This window comes from Parasteatoda tepidariorum, chromosome 8, assembly GCF_982258835.1.
Source record: "Parasteatoda tepidariorum strain Cologne lab strain chromosome 8, Ptep-v5.0, whole genome shotgun sequence".
Taxonomy (NCBI): Eukaryota; Metazoa; Arthropoda; class Arachnida; order Araneae; family Theridiidae; genus Parasteatoda; species Parasteatoda tepidariorum.
In genome coordinates this window covers 54625480-54643138 of record NC_141762.1, presented here as the reverse complement: position 1 = coordinate 54643138, position 17659 = coordinate 54625480, and the positions used below count along the sequence as shown (strand labels likewise).

General features: G+C 29.2%; 1 protein-coding gene across 1 annotated transcript in view; it reads right to left on the bottom strand.

The window, feature by feature from the left end:
* Window positions 1–13433, bottom strand: part of LOC107439110 (uncharacterized) — a 65107-nt gene extending 51674 nt beyond the window's left edge. Inside the window, exons 1-3 of the mRNA XM_087149567.1 lie at window positions 13425–13433; window positions 10129–10250; window positions 6074–6239 (exon numbers count right to left, since the gene is read on the bottom strand). Coding sequence (XP_087005693.1) covers window positions 6074–6239; window positions 10129–10250; window positions 13425–13433 — 297 coding nt within the window. The remainder of the gene's footprint in view (window positions 1–6073; window positions 6240–10128; window positions 10251–13424) is intronic.
* Between the last annotated feature and the right edge of the window lie 4226 nt (window positions 13434–17659).

The window sequence follows — 17659 nt, the reverse complement described above, 5'->3', positions numbered from 1 at the left end:
GATTTAGCGTTTGTGAAATTATATTTAAATGCATGTAAACTCTAAAAGCGATGTTTATTTCTTATTTATGTGAGTTTTTGTTTGCACTTTTAGGGCAATTCTTTACACGAGCAAACTTTCAAGATGGTTTTTCACAGCGGTAAACATTTAGGACAATGTTTTCTATCGTATTATCTAAATAGATGAAATTCAAAACTCCATAGTGCTGCTCTCTTAAGAGGATACAACTAAAGAGAAATTTTTCATGTCAAATTCCGTTTCACCTCAATTAGTACATTAAAATTTAAAACTAAGAGAAAAGTGAGTTTAGGTGAAGTTTACAGTATATATATATATATATATATATATATATATATATATATATATATATATATATATATATATATATATATATATATATATATATATATATATATATATTGTGACCCTGATGCCCCTCAGATAAACGAAATAAATTAGCTTTCAATATTTTCACCATGTTCCTCTCAGAAGGCAGAACTTGATTTGTGACTGTTCCATTATTCCTAGTAACCCACCCAGTTCCGGAATTATCTGAACTTCTCAACATTGCAATAACGAGTTCAAAGTTGTAATTTTAACTTTATGAACCGAATGGGTTTAAAATTAAAATTAAATTAATAAACTAAATTGCTTATCTGTAAATTATTTATCTCTCATTTTTAATTCATTTTTTGAAATTCGATTTCGTTGTTTGTTTGTTTGTTTCTGCTCAATGCGACAATTGAAACCAAGAATTTTCAAATAAGTCGGCAATGAAGAATATATTTCTTCTGCTGGGGAATGAGTAAGGGATGATTTCGTGGCTGTTGTCCCCAAGGAAACGTTAAAACTCGTTTGAAATAAATACATTTTTCTTAAAATTCAGACACAAAAAAAAATATTATTTTTTATTTTAATTGTAAATTTAATTACATGAATATTGAGGGAAAAATTGTTATCTTGGAAGTGGCTAAGTTCCTTCATTTATAAAATGGGAATAAGCCCCCTCGATGCCACCAACCTTGATAATATTTGTAACTGATTATTGCTTAGTATATACTGAGCTCTGGGACTTAACTTCAAAAATATCCCTGTAGTGAATGCCAGAAAAGTGTATACCTGACTATTCGATTAATGCGCGCTTATCACATATACTAAAAGACTGGGATATTATTTACTAATACCGGTTATTAATTACAATACCCGGTTGAAACGAAATAAATACCCAGCAATGATGCGGCTATTTTGAGGCTTACTCTTGCCCGATATTTCCTACACTGATGTTTCCTAAAGTAAAGTTCCATTGCTTGATACAAATGTTTTTTTTTTCATTGCTAAGGGCGTTTGCAAAATCTACATTTGTTTGTTATTCTCTACAATGATGCTTTTCCTAATCTATCCCAATGGGATATTATTAGTATTAAGCAAATATTAAAATATGAGATAAATTAATATCTTATAATTTTATAACAGTCATTGAACAGCCGGCCCAATTTTTATGGGTTTACGAATACTAATGTTCAATTCCGTAGCCTTGTAATTTTGAACCCACTCCAGAAGACAAGGGAACTCCTAGATCAAGTATAGAGAGACATTTTGCCTTCGTGGAGGACTTTTTAATAGAACTAACCCGCATTTGCGTTACATGGAGAGGAAGACCATGAGAATCTCCCATGGTTAGTCTGACTGCAAAGGGACTCTAACCCATGATCCGCCTACCTCAGAGGATATTTCATGTCAGCAATGTGATCGACGCAAGCCGGATGCGGATTCGTATCGACCAGCCATAGTGGGATTTGAACCCGGTTCACCTCATTGGAAGGCGAACGCTCTATCCACTGAGCCATCGTGTCTCTAGCTAAATTAATAGTAATTAATACGTAATAAATATTCCACAGAAATTCAAAAAAAGATTGAGTGAATGTCGTTACTCACCCGAATTATATTGACATTCGCCATTACATACAGGTCATTAATATAAAGTTGCGATTTCAATAAATACGTGGTATTTTAAGAAATAAAAGCAAATTGAGAAAAGAATTTAATTTAAATGTGTCTCTCGTAGACTTCTTCATAAAAAAAAAGTTATAAGTATGTGAAAAATATTATTTAAAGTAAAACTGAAATATAGGCAGTTTATCAATTCGACATTTCGAAAGCCAACGGAAAAAAAATGAACCCTCTTTCCTTGAATCAATTTGTTTTTATTCTTGCATTTGTGAAATGTATTCCTTTCGGAAAATTTAGAACAACTCCTATTTATCTTCTGATATAAAAATACTAGACATGGCTATATTTAAAAATATTCCATCTAGATTGTTTTTTTTTTTTTTTTTTTTTTTTTTTTTGTTATAAGAACTATTATTTTTTCTGTGTTGAAAGACATAAATAAATATATATCTTATTGAAATTGATATGTTATAAATAATGCTTATTCAATCTATTTAGAGATAACAAAATTTAAAATTTAAAAAAAAAACATTTTGAGAAGCGTTTTAAAATCCTTGGTCTAATGTTTCTAAATCCCCTTATCTTGGTCTTATATTTCAAATCGATTTGATTTCAAAAGACTAAAGAAAAGTATATTTCTTGAATATGGAAATTCTTATGAATACGATTCCTATGAATATGGAAAAATCGATTCTGCATGAAACCAATAAAGTGTGAATTATTTGTGACAAACCTAATAATGCCTAAATTAAACTATATTATGGGTATTTTCTTATTATAAGTACTATTATTTTTTTCTGAGTTGAAAGACATAAAAAAATATACATCTTATTGAAATTGATATGTTATAAATAATGCTTATTCAATCTATTTAGAGATAATAAAATTTAAAATTTAAAAAAAAAAAAAAAAAAAAAACATTTCTAGAAGCTTTTAAAAATCCTTGGTCTAATGTTTCTAAATCCCCTTATCTAGGTCTTATATTTCAAATCGATATCAAGGATTAAAGAAAAGTATATTTTTTGAATATGGAAATTCTTATGAATGCGATTCTTATGAATATGGAAAAATCGATTCTGCATGAAACCAATAAAGTGTGAATTATTTGTGGGAAACCTAATAATGCCTAAACTAAACTATATTATGGGTATTTTCTTATTATAATTACTATTATTTTTTTCTGAGTTGAAAGACATAAAAAAATATACATCTTATTGAAATTGATATGTTATAAATAATGCTTATTCAATCTATTTAGAGATAACAAAATTTAAAATTTAAAAAAAAAAAAAAAAAAAAAAAAAAAAAAAAACATTTCTAGAAGCTTTTAAAAGTCCTTGGTCTAATGTTTCTAAATCCCCTTATCTAGGTCTTATATTTCAAATCGATATCAAGAGAATAAAGAAAAGTATATATTTTGAATATGGAAATTCTTATGAATGCGATTCTTATGAATATGGAAAAATTGATTCTGCATGGCACCAATAAAGTGTGAATTATTTGTGGGAAACCTAATAATGCCTAAACTAAACTATATTATGGGTATTTTCTTATTATAAGTACTATTATTTTTTTCTGAGTTGAAAGACATAAAAAAATATACATCTTATTGAAATTGATATGTTATAAATAATGCTTATTCAATCTATTTAGAGATAACAAAATTTAAAATTTAAAATTTAAGAAAAAAAAAAAAAAAAAAAAAAACATTTCTAGAAGCTTTTAAAAATCCTTGGTCTAATGTTTCTAAATCCCCTTATCTAGGTCTTATATTTCAAATCGATATCAAGAGAATAAAGAAAAGTATATATTTTGAATATGGAAATTCTTATGAATGCGATTCTTATGAATATGGAAAAATTGATTCTGCATGGCACCAATAAAGTGTGAATTATTTGTGGGAAACCTAATAATGCCTAAATTAAACTACATTGTGGTCAAATCGTACCAAAGTGTCGTTCAATCAAGTTCAGCAATTACAATAATAAGGTTTCTCTTCACAACAACTCTAAGGTTTAAATTTGAACGATATTATGCTTCAAAACGCTCAAAAAATGCCTATCTTGAGAAATTAGTGAAAATAACTACAACATTTTAAATAACTTTTGATCTCGCCAACCGAATTTAGAACACTAGAATATAATATTGTAATCAAAATTTAACATACACTAGAATAAAAACTTAATGGATTTAAAAGAGCGAAATCGGTGTTTAAAAAGTTAAGTCTTAATGTGTTTTAACGCTGTCTTGGCTATTGATGTGTCATCCATTTTATTCTGAAAATCATTTTTTATTATTTTTAAAAAAACACCCGAAAATTTGTGCGAAATTTTCTCTTATTAATCGACATTAGTTAAAATATTATAAGAATGTTTTTTTCTTCTGATTACTATGCAATGCAATCTCGGAACAATTTGTATAACATTTAATCAAAAATCAGAATTCCCTGAATCATAATGTCGTGAGAGTGTTATACAACCTTTTATAAGATATTAAATTTAGTAATTTTTTCATTCAAATTTATCCATAATGTTGAGTAATCGAGTTAAAGAAAAGATACAACTCACACGAAATTCAACTTCGCCTGTATTGTGATTGCAGCGAGATGATTTAACATATTACTAATTTCTATTGGTGTGTTTACACAACTTGTTATACTACTTCGTTAGATGTTATACAGTTTCAAACAATCGATGTTATACAGTTTATATTAGTTAAGAACATATAGAGGGTAGGTGAGTGCACATAGAACACTTAAGCCATTTTTAATAGTTTTTCACGTATAACGTTAAACTTAGTAGCGTTTACTTCAGTAACACTACTCATATTAAAGAATAGAATTGGTACAACGCGTTCCAAAGTTTCTTTCTGTCAGTCTAGGTGGATAGTTAGTTGCATTTCTTATCTTTATCTATACTATAAACTATGAATGTTATAGGCTTTTTATTAGTTAAGAAAAAATACAGGGCAGATGAGAGCACAGTGAACACTCTCACAAATTTGAACAGTTTCTGTACAGAGTTAATAATCAATTTGATTTTTGGAAATATTTTATAGAGTAGTAGACAATAAAAAACTGAAGCTTTCAGAATTTTGGGTCATTTTTCCAAAATGTTAAAAGCCTCATCAAGGCAAAGTTCGAACTAAGTGGCGTTTCATATTAAACTTTGAATCACTTACCTATAGTGTTAGAAAATAACCTTAAATTAAGATTATAAAACAAAGAATCATACATAAGAGCATAAAATTAGCTAACAATGAAAGAAATGAAAGAAGCCTAGAAAGTTGGCAACCCTGCATGCATAACACTAAACTTGGAACGTTTAATTCAGTAATACTACTCATAATAAAGAATAGAAATGGCACAACACGTTCCAAAATTTCTAGCGATGTGTCAAGGCAGTTAGTAACATTTTTATCTTTAACACGTAGAATGCCACGTTAATTTTACAGGGTCTTACCCGTCTGGCCAAACGGTAAATAACTACAAACTAAATTGCAAATATTAGACAGATTTTGCTAGTTTTTATAAGGTTTAGCATGGCTTATCTGACAAAAGTGTTGAATTATATAAGCCTACGAATGGTTTAGAGATAGTGGTGGATAAAAATCTACTAAATTGAATTTATTAAACCAAGAATCAGAATTAAGATACTAACACTTGAAAATATTTATTCGCTGTCCGGAGCAAGTTGGCATCTCTGTGTATATAAATAAAACTATTTTTGTGTGTTCTATAATGCATTAATTTCTTCAAACCATTTTAGTAACTATAATAATATAAAAAATTTACTCGAACTACGTACTTCTAATAATCTTGCCTTCGTCGGTCACCGGTGACCCCCGTGGCGCTACGAACAAACTCAGTGCCGGTCACCGGTGACAACGCGTTAAATATGATACAAACTAAAGCTGTTTTAGGATTTTTATTACTTGAGATTAAATCTAGGGTAGATAAGAGCATATTGAACACTTTCAATATTTTGAACATTTTTCCGTGGGTAGCATTTAACTTAGAAGAGTTTAGTTCAATATTACTCACATTAAAGAATAGAAATGATAACCATGTAATTATCTTAAATTTGTATAAAATGATTATTGCGTATAATTAAGCATGACTTACATTAAATGTTTTAGCATTTGATTTCGCATCCAGTAGATGTTTCCTGAAGAACTTGGAGTAACATGAAAGGACTGTTTTGTGCGCTGGATACGACAATCCATGCAGTTTCACTTCGATGTCTGTGATTTTGTTGTCTTCCCATAACTCTGCAGCATGTTCTCCTAACCTATAAAAGATCATTCATGTTATCGTGCATACAAAAAAAAATAACTTTGAAATAAAGTTATATCAAGTTTAAAACGATAATTTTTATTGCACTAATTGAGGTACTTTAATAGAGGATGTTCCAAAATATTACTGATGATTTATGAAATCAGTTGTAGGTAAACCGAACGTTTTGTTTAGGAAGCAGAGCAAAACAGACCATTTCAACTGAAATATTTGCAAGGATGTCTTCTAATTTTGCCCTCAGACAGATCCAAATTGTTTCTGCAACTACTGGTTGGAAAATATTGTTTTATAATCTTTCACATTTATCAATGCCATCTATGGTGGAATTTTGTAAGTAATTTTAAAATTTAGGAAAAAAATGTCTGGTTTCTCAATGATAATGCTGGAAACCCAAACCGCGAAACTTCTTTCGGCATTTTCTTAAATAGTTTTTCAAATTACCGCTGATTTTTAGAACACGAAATAAAAATCCGGCTTATGGTTTATTGTTTTTCAGCAAATTTAAAAATTAGTATTTTTTAGTTAATTTTTACTACAGATCCAGATCAATTTTTTAATGCTCATTTTGTTGGCATAGATGGATATCCATGACTTTCAACTAAAATCATCAAAAACATGTTCTTACTCAGAAAGAGATGAATAATGTAAATTTAATCAGGGACAGTAAAAAGAACAAAAGTTTAAGCAAATATTTCGTGTTTTTATTTATTTATTTTTTTTACTCATTTTGGCAAAACAGATTCAACCTAAACTTGCATTATTTAGATAAAAGTGCAGTTTTTCATCTCTTTCTATTTTTAAGTAATATTATGAAGCTAAATATTCCTTAATGTTTTTTTTAAGAATTTGAAATTAATAGCATGAAAACTATTCATTCTAAACTTATACATTGAAACCTGTAACACTGAAGGGAGTTTGAGTCCCTGGAAAATAATTTGGAAGAGACAAGTATGTACTTACGCAAAAGAGCAGTTGACATAGTTGTCTCTTGGTACAAATCAGTTCCTGGAGCCAACTACTTAGTGCACCAAAGAATTTTAATTTGTTTATAAAAATGTAATAATAAAGAAAATAAGCAAAAATATATCTTACCTCAAAATTTGTCTTAAAATAAAAATGTATTCTTTACGTATGAAATTAAAAAATTTACATTAAAAAAGTTTTTAATTTTGGGATTTACAGTTATAACATCTATACGATGTTTAAATTTAATTTTAAAATAGAAATAAAAAACCAGGATATTACACTGTGAAATAAGTTTATAACATTATATAAAATAATTGAGTAGATTTTTTTACGAAGATTCGAAAACATCTTTTTGTTGGTTGGTGTAAAAAAGAATAATCTTAACAGAAACCATTTTGTAAACTTCATTTAAGAGAATAAAGAACCAACAGTAGATAATTCCTCAAATTAACAATTACTTCCACAGGCGGATAAGTTGAATACTAAAAAAATTTAAGAATAAATTCTTACAGCTACTTGTTAGAACTCGAAAGAAGTATAAGTTTGGATACATAAAAAATTATTCGGCCTTATTTTGTTTAATTTTAAGTCAGTCTGAACTTTTCTACCTCAAACATTTTTCTTTATAATTATACAACTCAATATTCCATTGAGGATGACTATCTTTACTCTCTGATCAATAGAACAAGGATCTCCAGAAAAACTTTTAGCCTAAGGGTCAGACTGACAGAAATTCCAAGGACTAAGACTTATTTCGGAAAGAAGAATGTCTTTTCTTCTCCATTCCAACTTCCCAGCTTTAGATATTAAAGAAAAACTGCTCTTTTTTCCTGATTTTGGTATAAAAGTTTCAAGTATTTCCTTGTTTTTCCTTGTAAGATATTTTGAGCAATTTTACTTATTTCACCACAAGTTAGCTCATCATGCCAAGATACTGCAATTTTTCAACAGTAAATATTCATTTCAAGAACTAGTCTGGTAAAAAATATTAAGTTATAAGTTTTACGATCAAATTCATGACATTTATTACGATTAAATTATTCAATTCCATTTTGTATATCAGCCGTTGCGTTTCTTCTTTATTTTTTTTTTTTTACATATTTTATTCCACAAAACTTCGATTCTGAGTTTGCGACTATCCATGTTTGATTCCGAATCCAACCCAGAAGCAAACCCTGGATCAAGCATTGGGATAAACAAGCCTTTGTAGAAGAGTTTTTAATGGAACTAAGCTGCTATGTTACGTAAGAAAAGCCACGAAAACTTTCTATTGTAGGCCGATGGAAGGGGATTCTAACCCATGATCTATCACAGGGCTGTCCAACTGCAAAGAGCCCACGGGCCAGAATTCTGGTCACTGATCACTTGGCGGGCCGCAGTCTAAAAAAGTTGAACAATAACTTCTTACCTCTTATACAATAACAATTAATAGTTGAATTATTAATTATAAAATAATGGAACAAAAGGATTATAAAACAATTTGTTTATATTTTAATGGGAAAACTGAGGCCAATCAGCCTGAATAAGAAGTAGGCGGGCAACACAATATGCGTTTTTGGGCCGCATGCGGCCCGCGGCCGCCAGTTGGACAGCCCTGATCTATCATATACAACGTCACTGCGAACCGATAGCAGAATTCATATCGACCAGCCACGGCTGGGATTCGAGCCTGAGTCAAACGGAGGCAAACGCTCTTCCTCTTGAGCCACTGTGGCTTTATTTCTTCTGATTTTATTTTATAACCTTCGTTGAACAGGCGAGCCTGTTTTGGGTTTACGACTACTAATATTCAACTCCATAGCCTTGTAATTTTGAACCAATCCAGAGGACAAGGAAACTCATGGATTAAGTATTGAGAGAAATTTGCCTTAGTGGGGGACTTTTTGGTGGCACTAACCCCCATTTGCGATACATGGAGAGGAAAACTCCGAAAATCTTTCACGATTAGCCTGATGGCAAGAAGACTCTAACCCATGATCCATCTACAACTTATGAGCTCAGTGGTCAGTGGAAGCCGGGAGCAAAATTCGTACCGACCAGCCATCTATTCGAGCCTGAATCTTTTCATTGGGAGGCAAACGCTCTACCCTGTGAACCACAGCGACATTGCTTCTTATGATTGTTATTTTATAAGATTTACTCACGTTTTAAGTATTAAAATGTAATCAACATGAATTATAGTGGGTTAACTGACATGTCTGGCGTGCCATAGCGGTGGGTGATGCTTGAGGCGTAACTCTGATCCATGGGTCGTAGTTCAGACCAGATTAATGATCCAAGTGATATATTATTGCGGATTTTTTTTCATATGAAATTTCTGTTCATTTATTTTCGTTCTTATCTTCGATTCCAAGAAATCAACATGAAAAGTTCAACGGTGATCTCAAAAAAACTTACCTTAAAACTGTGTTACACCCAAAACTTTTTCTCACGCTTAACGTGTATGACACAACTTCTTGGCTGTTCTTTTTCACTTATAATTCAGAGCTACCAAGACTATTTTTTTTAAAATTTTACTTAGGTAACTTCCTTGGTGTTTTTTTTTTTCAGTTACAGTTTCTGAACTGCTATAACCAAATTTTTCTATTTTTCATAGATAATGATATGACTCTTCTTCTTTGGAGTTCCTTTTCATTTATGAACCAAGTTTTTTTTTCATAGAATACGTGTAGGGTTGAGTTTTTTTGGTGCTCCTTTTCATTTACAATTTTTAGAATAGCTGCAGCATTTTTTTTTTTTAATTTGGCCTAAATAACGGTATAACTCACCTTCTTTGATGTTCTTTGTCCCTTACGATTTCAGAATTACCATAACCAAATTTTTCGCGTAAAATACTAAATAAGATTTGTTTTCTTTTTCATTTATAGTTTAGGAACAGCCTTAAATAAATTTCTCGCATAGAAAACAGTTTAGCTTACCTTCTTTGGTGTTCCTTTTCATTTACAATTTCAGAACAAAAGGATGTAGAAGAAAAGTTCTTGTAACTTGCATCATCGTACCTTCGAATGGTTTTAAAACTTAGCTTCTTGATTTTTTTGCTCTGAGAAAAAAGATGTTCTTTTTGCAATAGAGATGAAAAACTAAACTTTTCGCATTGAAAATATTATATATAGTCTGATTTTTCATCAGATACTATATTCTCTTAGATATTTAATCTCGTTTATATATATTCCTTTATACTGGTATCTCTTTTATATATTTTTTTTCTGACGATCAAATTGCGAGAAAAATATATTTTGGTATTTTTAATTATAAAAAGCAGTCTAATAGTTACTAAAAATATTTCTGATGGATTATCAGAATTATACTTGTATTAAAATATAAAATTCAAAAAAACTAGTTTGAGAAATGTTTTTTCATTCATATTAAAAAGCTTATTAATAATTTATTTTGTAAATTAAAGAAATTTCAACAATGAATAATTTTTCTCTTAATCAAATAACTGCAACTAAGCTCAAATTTGAAAAATTATTGTTTGGAAAGAGAACCGGGGTTGGAAAACTCAGAAAAAGACACCGGTGTTTCATACTGCATTTCATAACCATAAATTATTAAAATGCTAAATTTTTCAAATTTTTTGACCTGCATTAACACAAAATAAAGAAAATGTAAGAAAAAACGTTTAATAAAAATTCTACGTCAAAGGGAAAAATATTTTTGTACTTTGACTTCTAATTCAAATATAGTAGTTATTATTTGATTGCATTATGTTAGAAAGAACGATCTTATTTCTGGAAAATAAATCTTAATATTGAAACAATTTGTTTGTTTTTAAGAAAAGAAACAGCAATCACAAATTAGATAATTTTTTAAATCAGTGTGTATTAAAATTATTTACATTCAGCAGGGTTTACAGTCATTCAAATTCCAGTTATTGAACTAAAAATTAATTGTCAAAGTAAAAATATTTGATATCATTGGAAGAAATTTTTTTAAAGCTTACAAATTAATTGATTTGCATGCACATCTATGTGTACTTAAGTATCTGACTTAAGTAGTCATATTTTAAGGAAAGATTACAGTCTATTTAGAAACACTAATTCTCTCTAATATTTAAAATTTAACCTTTTGCACTCTCAATAATGCTATGAAGAATACTAATGAGTATTTTCACGGTGATTTATATTGCGAAAATATTTAAATCAGTGCATAGTACGACTTCTGTTCCCTGATATTCATATTATAGTCCTTAAAATTCCAATAATATATAGGGGAGAGTGGGGACAATTGTAAAATTTTTTACTTAACTATTTTTAACTAACAAAAAATCCAATATATTATTAGTATTAATTCACAGACGAGTAAAGTAGACTATCCTCTACTAGAAAAATAAAATAAATACCTTATTTTAAATGTTATTATATTAATTATTAACAAATTTTGACAGTCATGCACTTGTTACAATTGTCCCCACTTTCGGGGTCAATTGTAACAGTTAATAAATTCAACTAAAACATAGTTAATTATACATATTATCATAGTTGTGATATATTTTTTTATTGATCAAAATAGTAGTGATATTTTAGGAGTAAAAATAATAATGAGCAGAGATCTAAAGGGTTAAACTATTAACTTTAGGGGGTTAAAAATTTTAATTTATGCAGTGAAAGGTGACAAATAAAATAATACACATGCAACATAATATAAATGATATAGGAAACAATTGGTGGTTCTTAAAAAGTTAAGTAATGGTTTGTAAACATAAGATTATTTATTTTCAGCTGTTACAATCGTCCCCAAGACGCCATTTCAGCTTCATTTGTTAAAAACAATGCTAGTAGTTAATTAACAAAACTAATCTTTTTTCTGAAATGTTAATTAAGGTGTCCACTTACATATTTGGTTAATAATTTTTATTTGTTTAAACAAAATTACTTTGGTACAATATAATATTCTAATACCAAAAAAAGTACTTACGTAGCGTGAAAATATCTTTTGTGATATAACTCTTTCAAAAGTACATAAAAATGGTTGCCAGCAGGGGTGTACATATAGATTTATTAAATACACCTTGTGCGCCACCTAGGAACCAAATCTAAAACCCGACACTCGAAATTTTGGCTCTGTTACAATCGTACCCTGTTACAATTGATCCCACTCTCCCCTATAGACTAATTTACAATAGTGGATGATGGATTTTACTTGAAATATACAAAAGTTTTAATAATTCATAAAAATTTAAAATTTTGAAATCAGCAATTAAAAACAAATTCAGATTAATTTATTTTGGAAGCAGAATAATTTATTTTGCTCGTATATAATTGAATAACATATTAATATGCATTTATGTATATTTAATATATTTTTAATATCTATTTAATATGCATTTAAACATAATATATTTATACATAATATTTTTATTCGAATAACACAGTACACTTCTGTAATACCATGGAAATAAAACAAATGATAATATATTAAATTGCTACTATACATGTTAGCAATTAATGCAAATTTCTTGCATTTCAGAAGGTCTATATTTTTTTATTTCAAAAATAAAAAAAATCCAAATGCATTCAAAATTTTTAAATATTACAATATTTTATATGAAAAACAATTAAAATTCAATCAAAACAAATACATAATAACACGATTTGACGAAGGCTTAACTTTCGCTTTATATATGAAATTATTGAACTATTTTTATTGACATAGAAATTTATTATTCATGAAAAAGGTTTAACTCACTATGTAATTTTATCACATTAATATAAATATAAGAATAAATGTATCATGAATATGGAAATATAATAATATGAATAAAATGATATAAATGTAATAATATAAATATAATATCAATATGATAATATAAATTTAATAATATAAATATAATAATATAAACCCGGACGTGGTGACGGACGAGCCATGGATGTTCTTTCATTTTCTGTACTATTTGTCCTTAATGTGGAAGCAACGTTGGCCCACCTAACACGGTGCCGTATCAATATATATCCGCCCCAAATACGCCTAAATTGTCTACTGTCAACCCAGGTGGCCATTGGAAAAAAATATAGAAACATTTATTAATATAAATATAAATATAGAAAAATAAATATACTAGCAATATAAGTTTTATTAATTATTTTGTTTAAATATCTTAGAGTTTTAGGTTCATTTAGCTATTCTTTAGCTAAAAAAAGACACCAATCAATACTTAACACAATTAAAAGTTAAGATATCTTTCAAATGAAGGTTGATTATTATTATTAATTACCTTTCCCATTATCGATTTCCTACGTAATTTGTCCTGAGTAATTAAAAATTTTGATTTCATATAAACGGTTAAGCTAATTTTTATATATGGTTACATAAATTTGTTTTAATTTACATTTTTCAAACAAAATGTTGCCAAGAAAAGCTAAAAAAAATAGTTGATGTTCAGAAAATAATGATAAATCTACAATATGGGATTACCGTTATAATAACTTCAACTTTTTTGTTGACAGAAAAAAATAATAAAAGCTAATTCACGAGCCATTTTTAAATCAGACTAGCTTTGTTTTTCCGAAGCGTACATTATGAGAATAATTTTTATGACTTAAGATTATGAATGTAGGGATATCTAATTCTAGATGGGTGCTGTTCTTATGAAATTTTAATAGTTTATATGATTTTAATATTGTTTATAGCGAAAATTGTGGTTAAAAAATCGGGTAATTTTGACTCTTTCCATCTTAAGCCATTTCATGAGTAAAATCATCTATAATGGGATTAAGTGGTAGAAATTGTTAAAAGTGGTAGAAACTCAATTCATTTTTATTTATTTACTATCTCTTTATTTATTTAATTATAACTGTCAATGGAACTTACATTTAAAATTACTCACACTTAAAACATAAACATTCTTCACATTTATGTTCAATAACAAACTGGAAAAAAAATGCTAGAAAAAGTTGTTAATTTTAATTTTTTTTAATAAAATTTTAAATTTTATTTGTCACCACTTTTTGCATGCATAGACGCCTGTATATGTCTATATCTACAGGGGTTGGACAAAAATAAGAACATTCTTCTATACTAGTTCTATGTAAACCATCTTTTTTAACAGCAAATGCTTTATTTTATTTTATAAACGTTGTTGAACAGCCGAGACAATTTTTTGGGTTCACGACTAGTAATGTTGAACTCCGTAGCCTTGTAATTTTGAACCCAATCCAGAAGATAAGGGAACTCCTGAATCAAGTATTGGTAGAAGTTTTGGCTGCTCCCAATACAATCGGTTGATACAATCTTCTTTTTTTAACAGTAAATGTTTTGAAAGATTTTACATGGAAAATCTCTTGGGGCAATCGGAAATAGTATGCTTGAAGCTTTTAGACACGATATAATTTTTACCCATGCCAAATTTGGATAGACCAAAATTAGCATTGAAATTTAATAAATTCTTCGTAGCTTTGAGATCGACAAAAATGATTAGAGGAAGTTAACAACTAATATATAGCTTTAATACCAGTGATTTTGAAATCATACTATGGGATTGCGATATTTATATAAAATTGCTTTTAAAATTGCAGAGGTAAGAAGGAAAAAAGTCTTTTTATCTTCTTGCTCCTTTTCTGGTCGATATAAATTTTGCAAATATAAAAATGACATTATTTCTTAAAGCTTTCAAATTTAGCTAACAGTTTTGCCATGTAAAATCTTCCAAAAAATTTGCTGTCAAAAAAAAAGATTGTTGAGATAGAGTTAGTATAAAAGTGCTTCCATATTTTTGTTCAACTCCAGTATATTATATCAAACACTAGTACGTATTTTTTCTAAAAATCGATAGATTTCTTTTTCGCTGTATCAATATAGATTTGAAATGTCTTATTATTTTAGTAAGTAGGTCGCCATAAGCATAAACGCTTAAACGAACATTTCGCAAATTTCTTGGTGAAAAAGTTCGTGATCGCTGCCCAACATGAGTAGGCTGTCTACTTATAAAATAATTCATGCATTTCTTTTAGGAGAAAAAACATGCTTGTGATCTAAGACTTGGGCAGAAATTTTAAAAGCAGCCAGAACATTTTAAAATATCGCTAGCAATTAACTGAGCTACTAACTGATAACTATACCTGGTCACATAATTTAATGAAAAAGCGACACAAGCATACATTTACGCTACCCTTAAGTTTGCCCGAAAAGGGCTCCGTTGGAAGAGGGAACAGTTTCAGTTCATTTTCTGAAAAAGGGTAAAACACTGAATTGGTTGTCTGTTCATTAGGGGTTTTTTATTTGTCCTTTTAATCCTGTTTAAACTTTTTATTTTATTTTAGTTATATATTTTTTAGTCATATAAGGTGTCCAGTAAATATTGCGACAAACTTCGAGTGGACGTAGGGCTCTTCATAAGGAACAAGAATTACCTAGGAAACCATGCCTGGAAATGTCATCTTATGCTGCTATGGGGGTGTACCTTTAAACTAGTACTTTTATTTTTTTAAATAATTTGAATTGATGTTAATTTTATGTTACTATTATTTTATTTTATAACCGTCGTTGAACAGCTCACCGAATTTTTAGTTTACGACTGCCAATGTTCAACTCCATATCCTTTTAATTTTGAACCCAATTCAGAACACAAGGGAACACTTAGATCAAGCATTGGGAGAAATATGCCTTCATGGAAGACTCTCTGATGGAACTTACCCGCATTTGCGTTACATGGAGAAGAAAATCACGAAAATCTCTCATGGTTAGCCTGATGGCAAGAGAACTCTAATCTATAATCCGTTTACCACTAAGGACGTTTAACTTCAGCAGTGTGGTCGGTGCGAGCTGGGTGCGAAATTCATATCGACCAGCTATCGCCGGGATTCGAACCCGGTTCACCTCATTGAAAGGCGAACGCGCTATCCCCTGAGCCACTACGGCTCTTATGTTACTGTTATTATAACCGGAGTGAAGCAGCCAAATAAATTTTGAGTTAACGACGACTGTTCAACGCCGTAGCCTTGTAATTTTGTACCGACCCAGAAGACAAGGGAACTCAAGGATCGAGTATTGGGAGAAATTTTGCCTTCGTGGAGGACTTTTTGATGGAACTAACCCACATATACATTGCATCGAGAGAAAAACCACGAAAACCTCCCACAGTTAGCCTGACAGCAAGGGGACTCTAACCCATGATCCGTCTACCACAGAGGATATTTTTATCGAAATTTAATGATTAGGCGAGCTTGACCAGTCAGTCGGCTAATTTTGTACCTTGTCCAAGTAATATTATACCTATTTGAAAGCAGTTTTTGACAATAATTCATATGAAACAAAAAATTAAGATAATATAAATAAATAAAAGTACCTGATGTTCAAAGGTTCATTAGGAAAGCACTTGTAGCGGCTCACGAAAATATTTCCGGTCAGTAATTCTTAATACTTCTGATGTATCCTACTTCCCTTAGAATTTTGTCGCAACATTTACAGAACATCGTATATGCTTTTTTTTTATATACAACTTTATTGCATATACGTACTCTTACTATGTGATTACTGATTATACTACTTTTTGATTGTAGATTAATATAGTTAGTCAAAGAAAATATTGAATTAGTTTTAATAACTCACTAATTTTAAGCCATTTATATTTGTGCGATACAAAATACTTTTTTTTCCAACCCATTAAATTGATAATCGAATATTATTCCTCTTCAACTTATTATTTAATCTATTTTTGAGATTTCATTCAACAACATAATTACTTAAAAATCGGAAGCTCCGCTCACCAACCCTCAAGATTGCAGTTCAGTTGTTTTTTTAAAAATTACCAATTTCAACAAAAGCAGAGAACACATTATTAACAAAATAATACAAATCTTGTAGTTTTAGATAAGAACATTTTGTCAATATGTAAATTGCAACAAAAAGAAAAATTACCTGGATTTGGAAGAAAAAAAAGTTCAATCAAGAAATACAGATTGTGTTAATAAATAAGAAGAAATAAATGAGAAATAATTGAGAATAAATGAGAAATGTTATGAGACTTATAGGCTCTAAAAGGGAACGGTTTTTTTCTCTTTCGTATAATGATTTTTTTAATGGAGTTTCCATATAAATGCTAATATTTATCTTTTTCTCTCTCTCTCTCTTTCTCTCTATTTTATTGCTTTCGACACCAACTTAGGCACGAGCTTAAAAAATAAAGCTCTAGAGAAAAATTAATTTTTCTGCAACAATGGATAAATTGTCAATATTTGAAGTAAGCAAGAAAAAAATCCATAAAAGATCACCTAATTGCAATAACTTTTAAACAAAGCAGAATTTTGAAAGAAAAAAAAAGAAATTATTCATAAAAAATATAACCATTTCAATTTTAACTCTGTAGTTGCATTCCCGAGGTCTATAGAGAGATCCGCATGTGATTTTTACGTGAAATTTTTGATCTAACGAACATAAATTCTTTTTTAATTTCATCGTACTCCCTAAACATTTTTCTTGTAACTTTAGTATTCTAAGTTGTAGCGTGGCAAA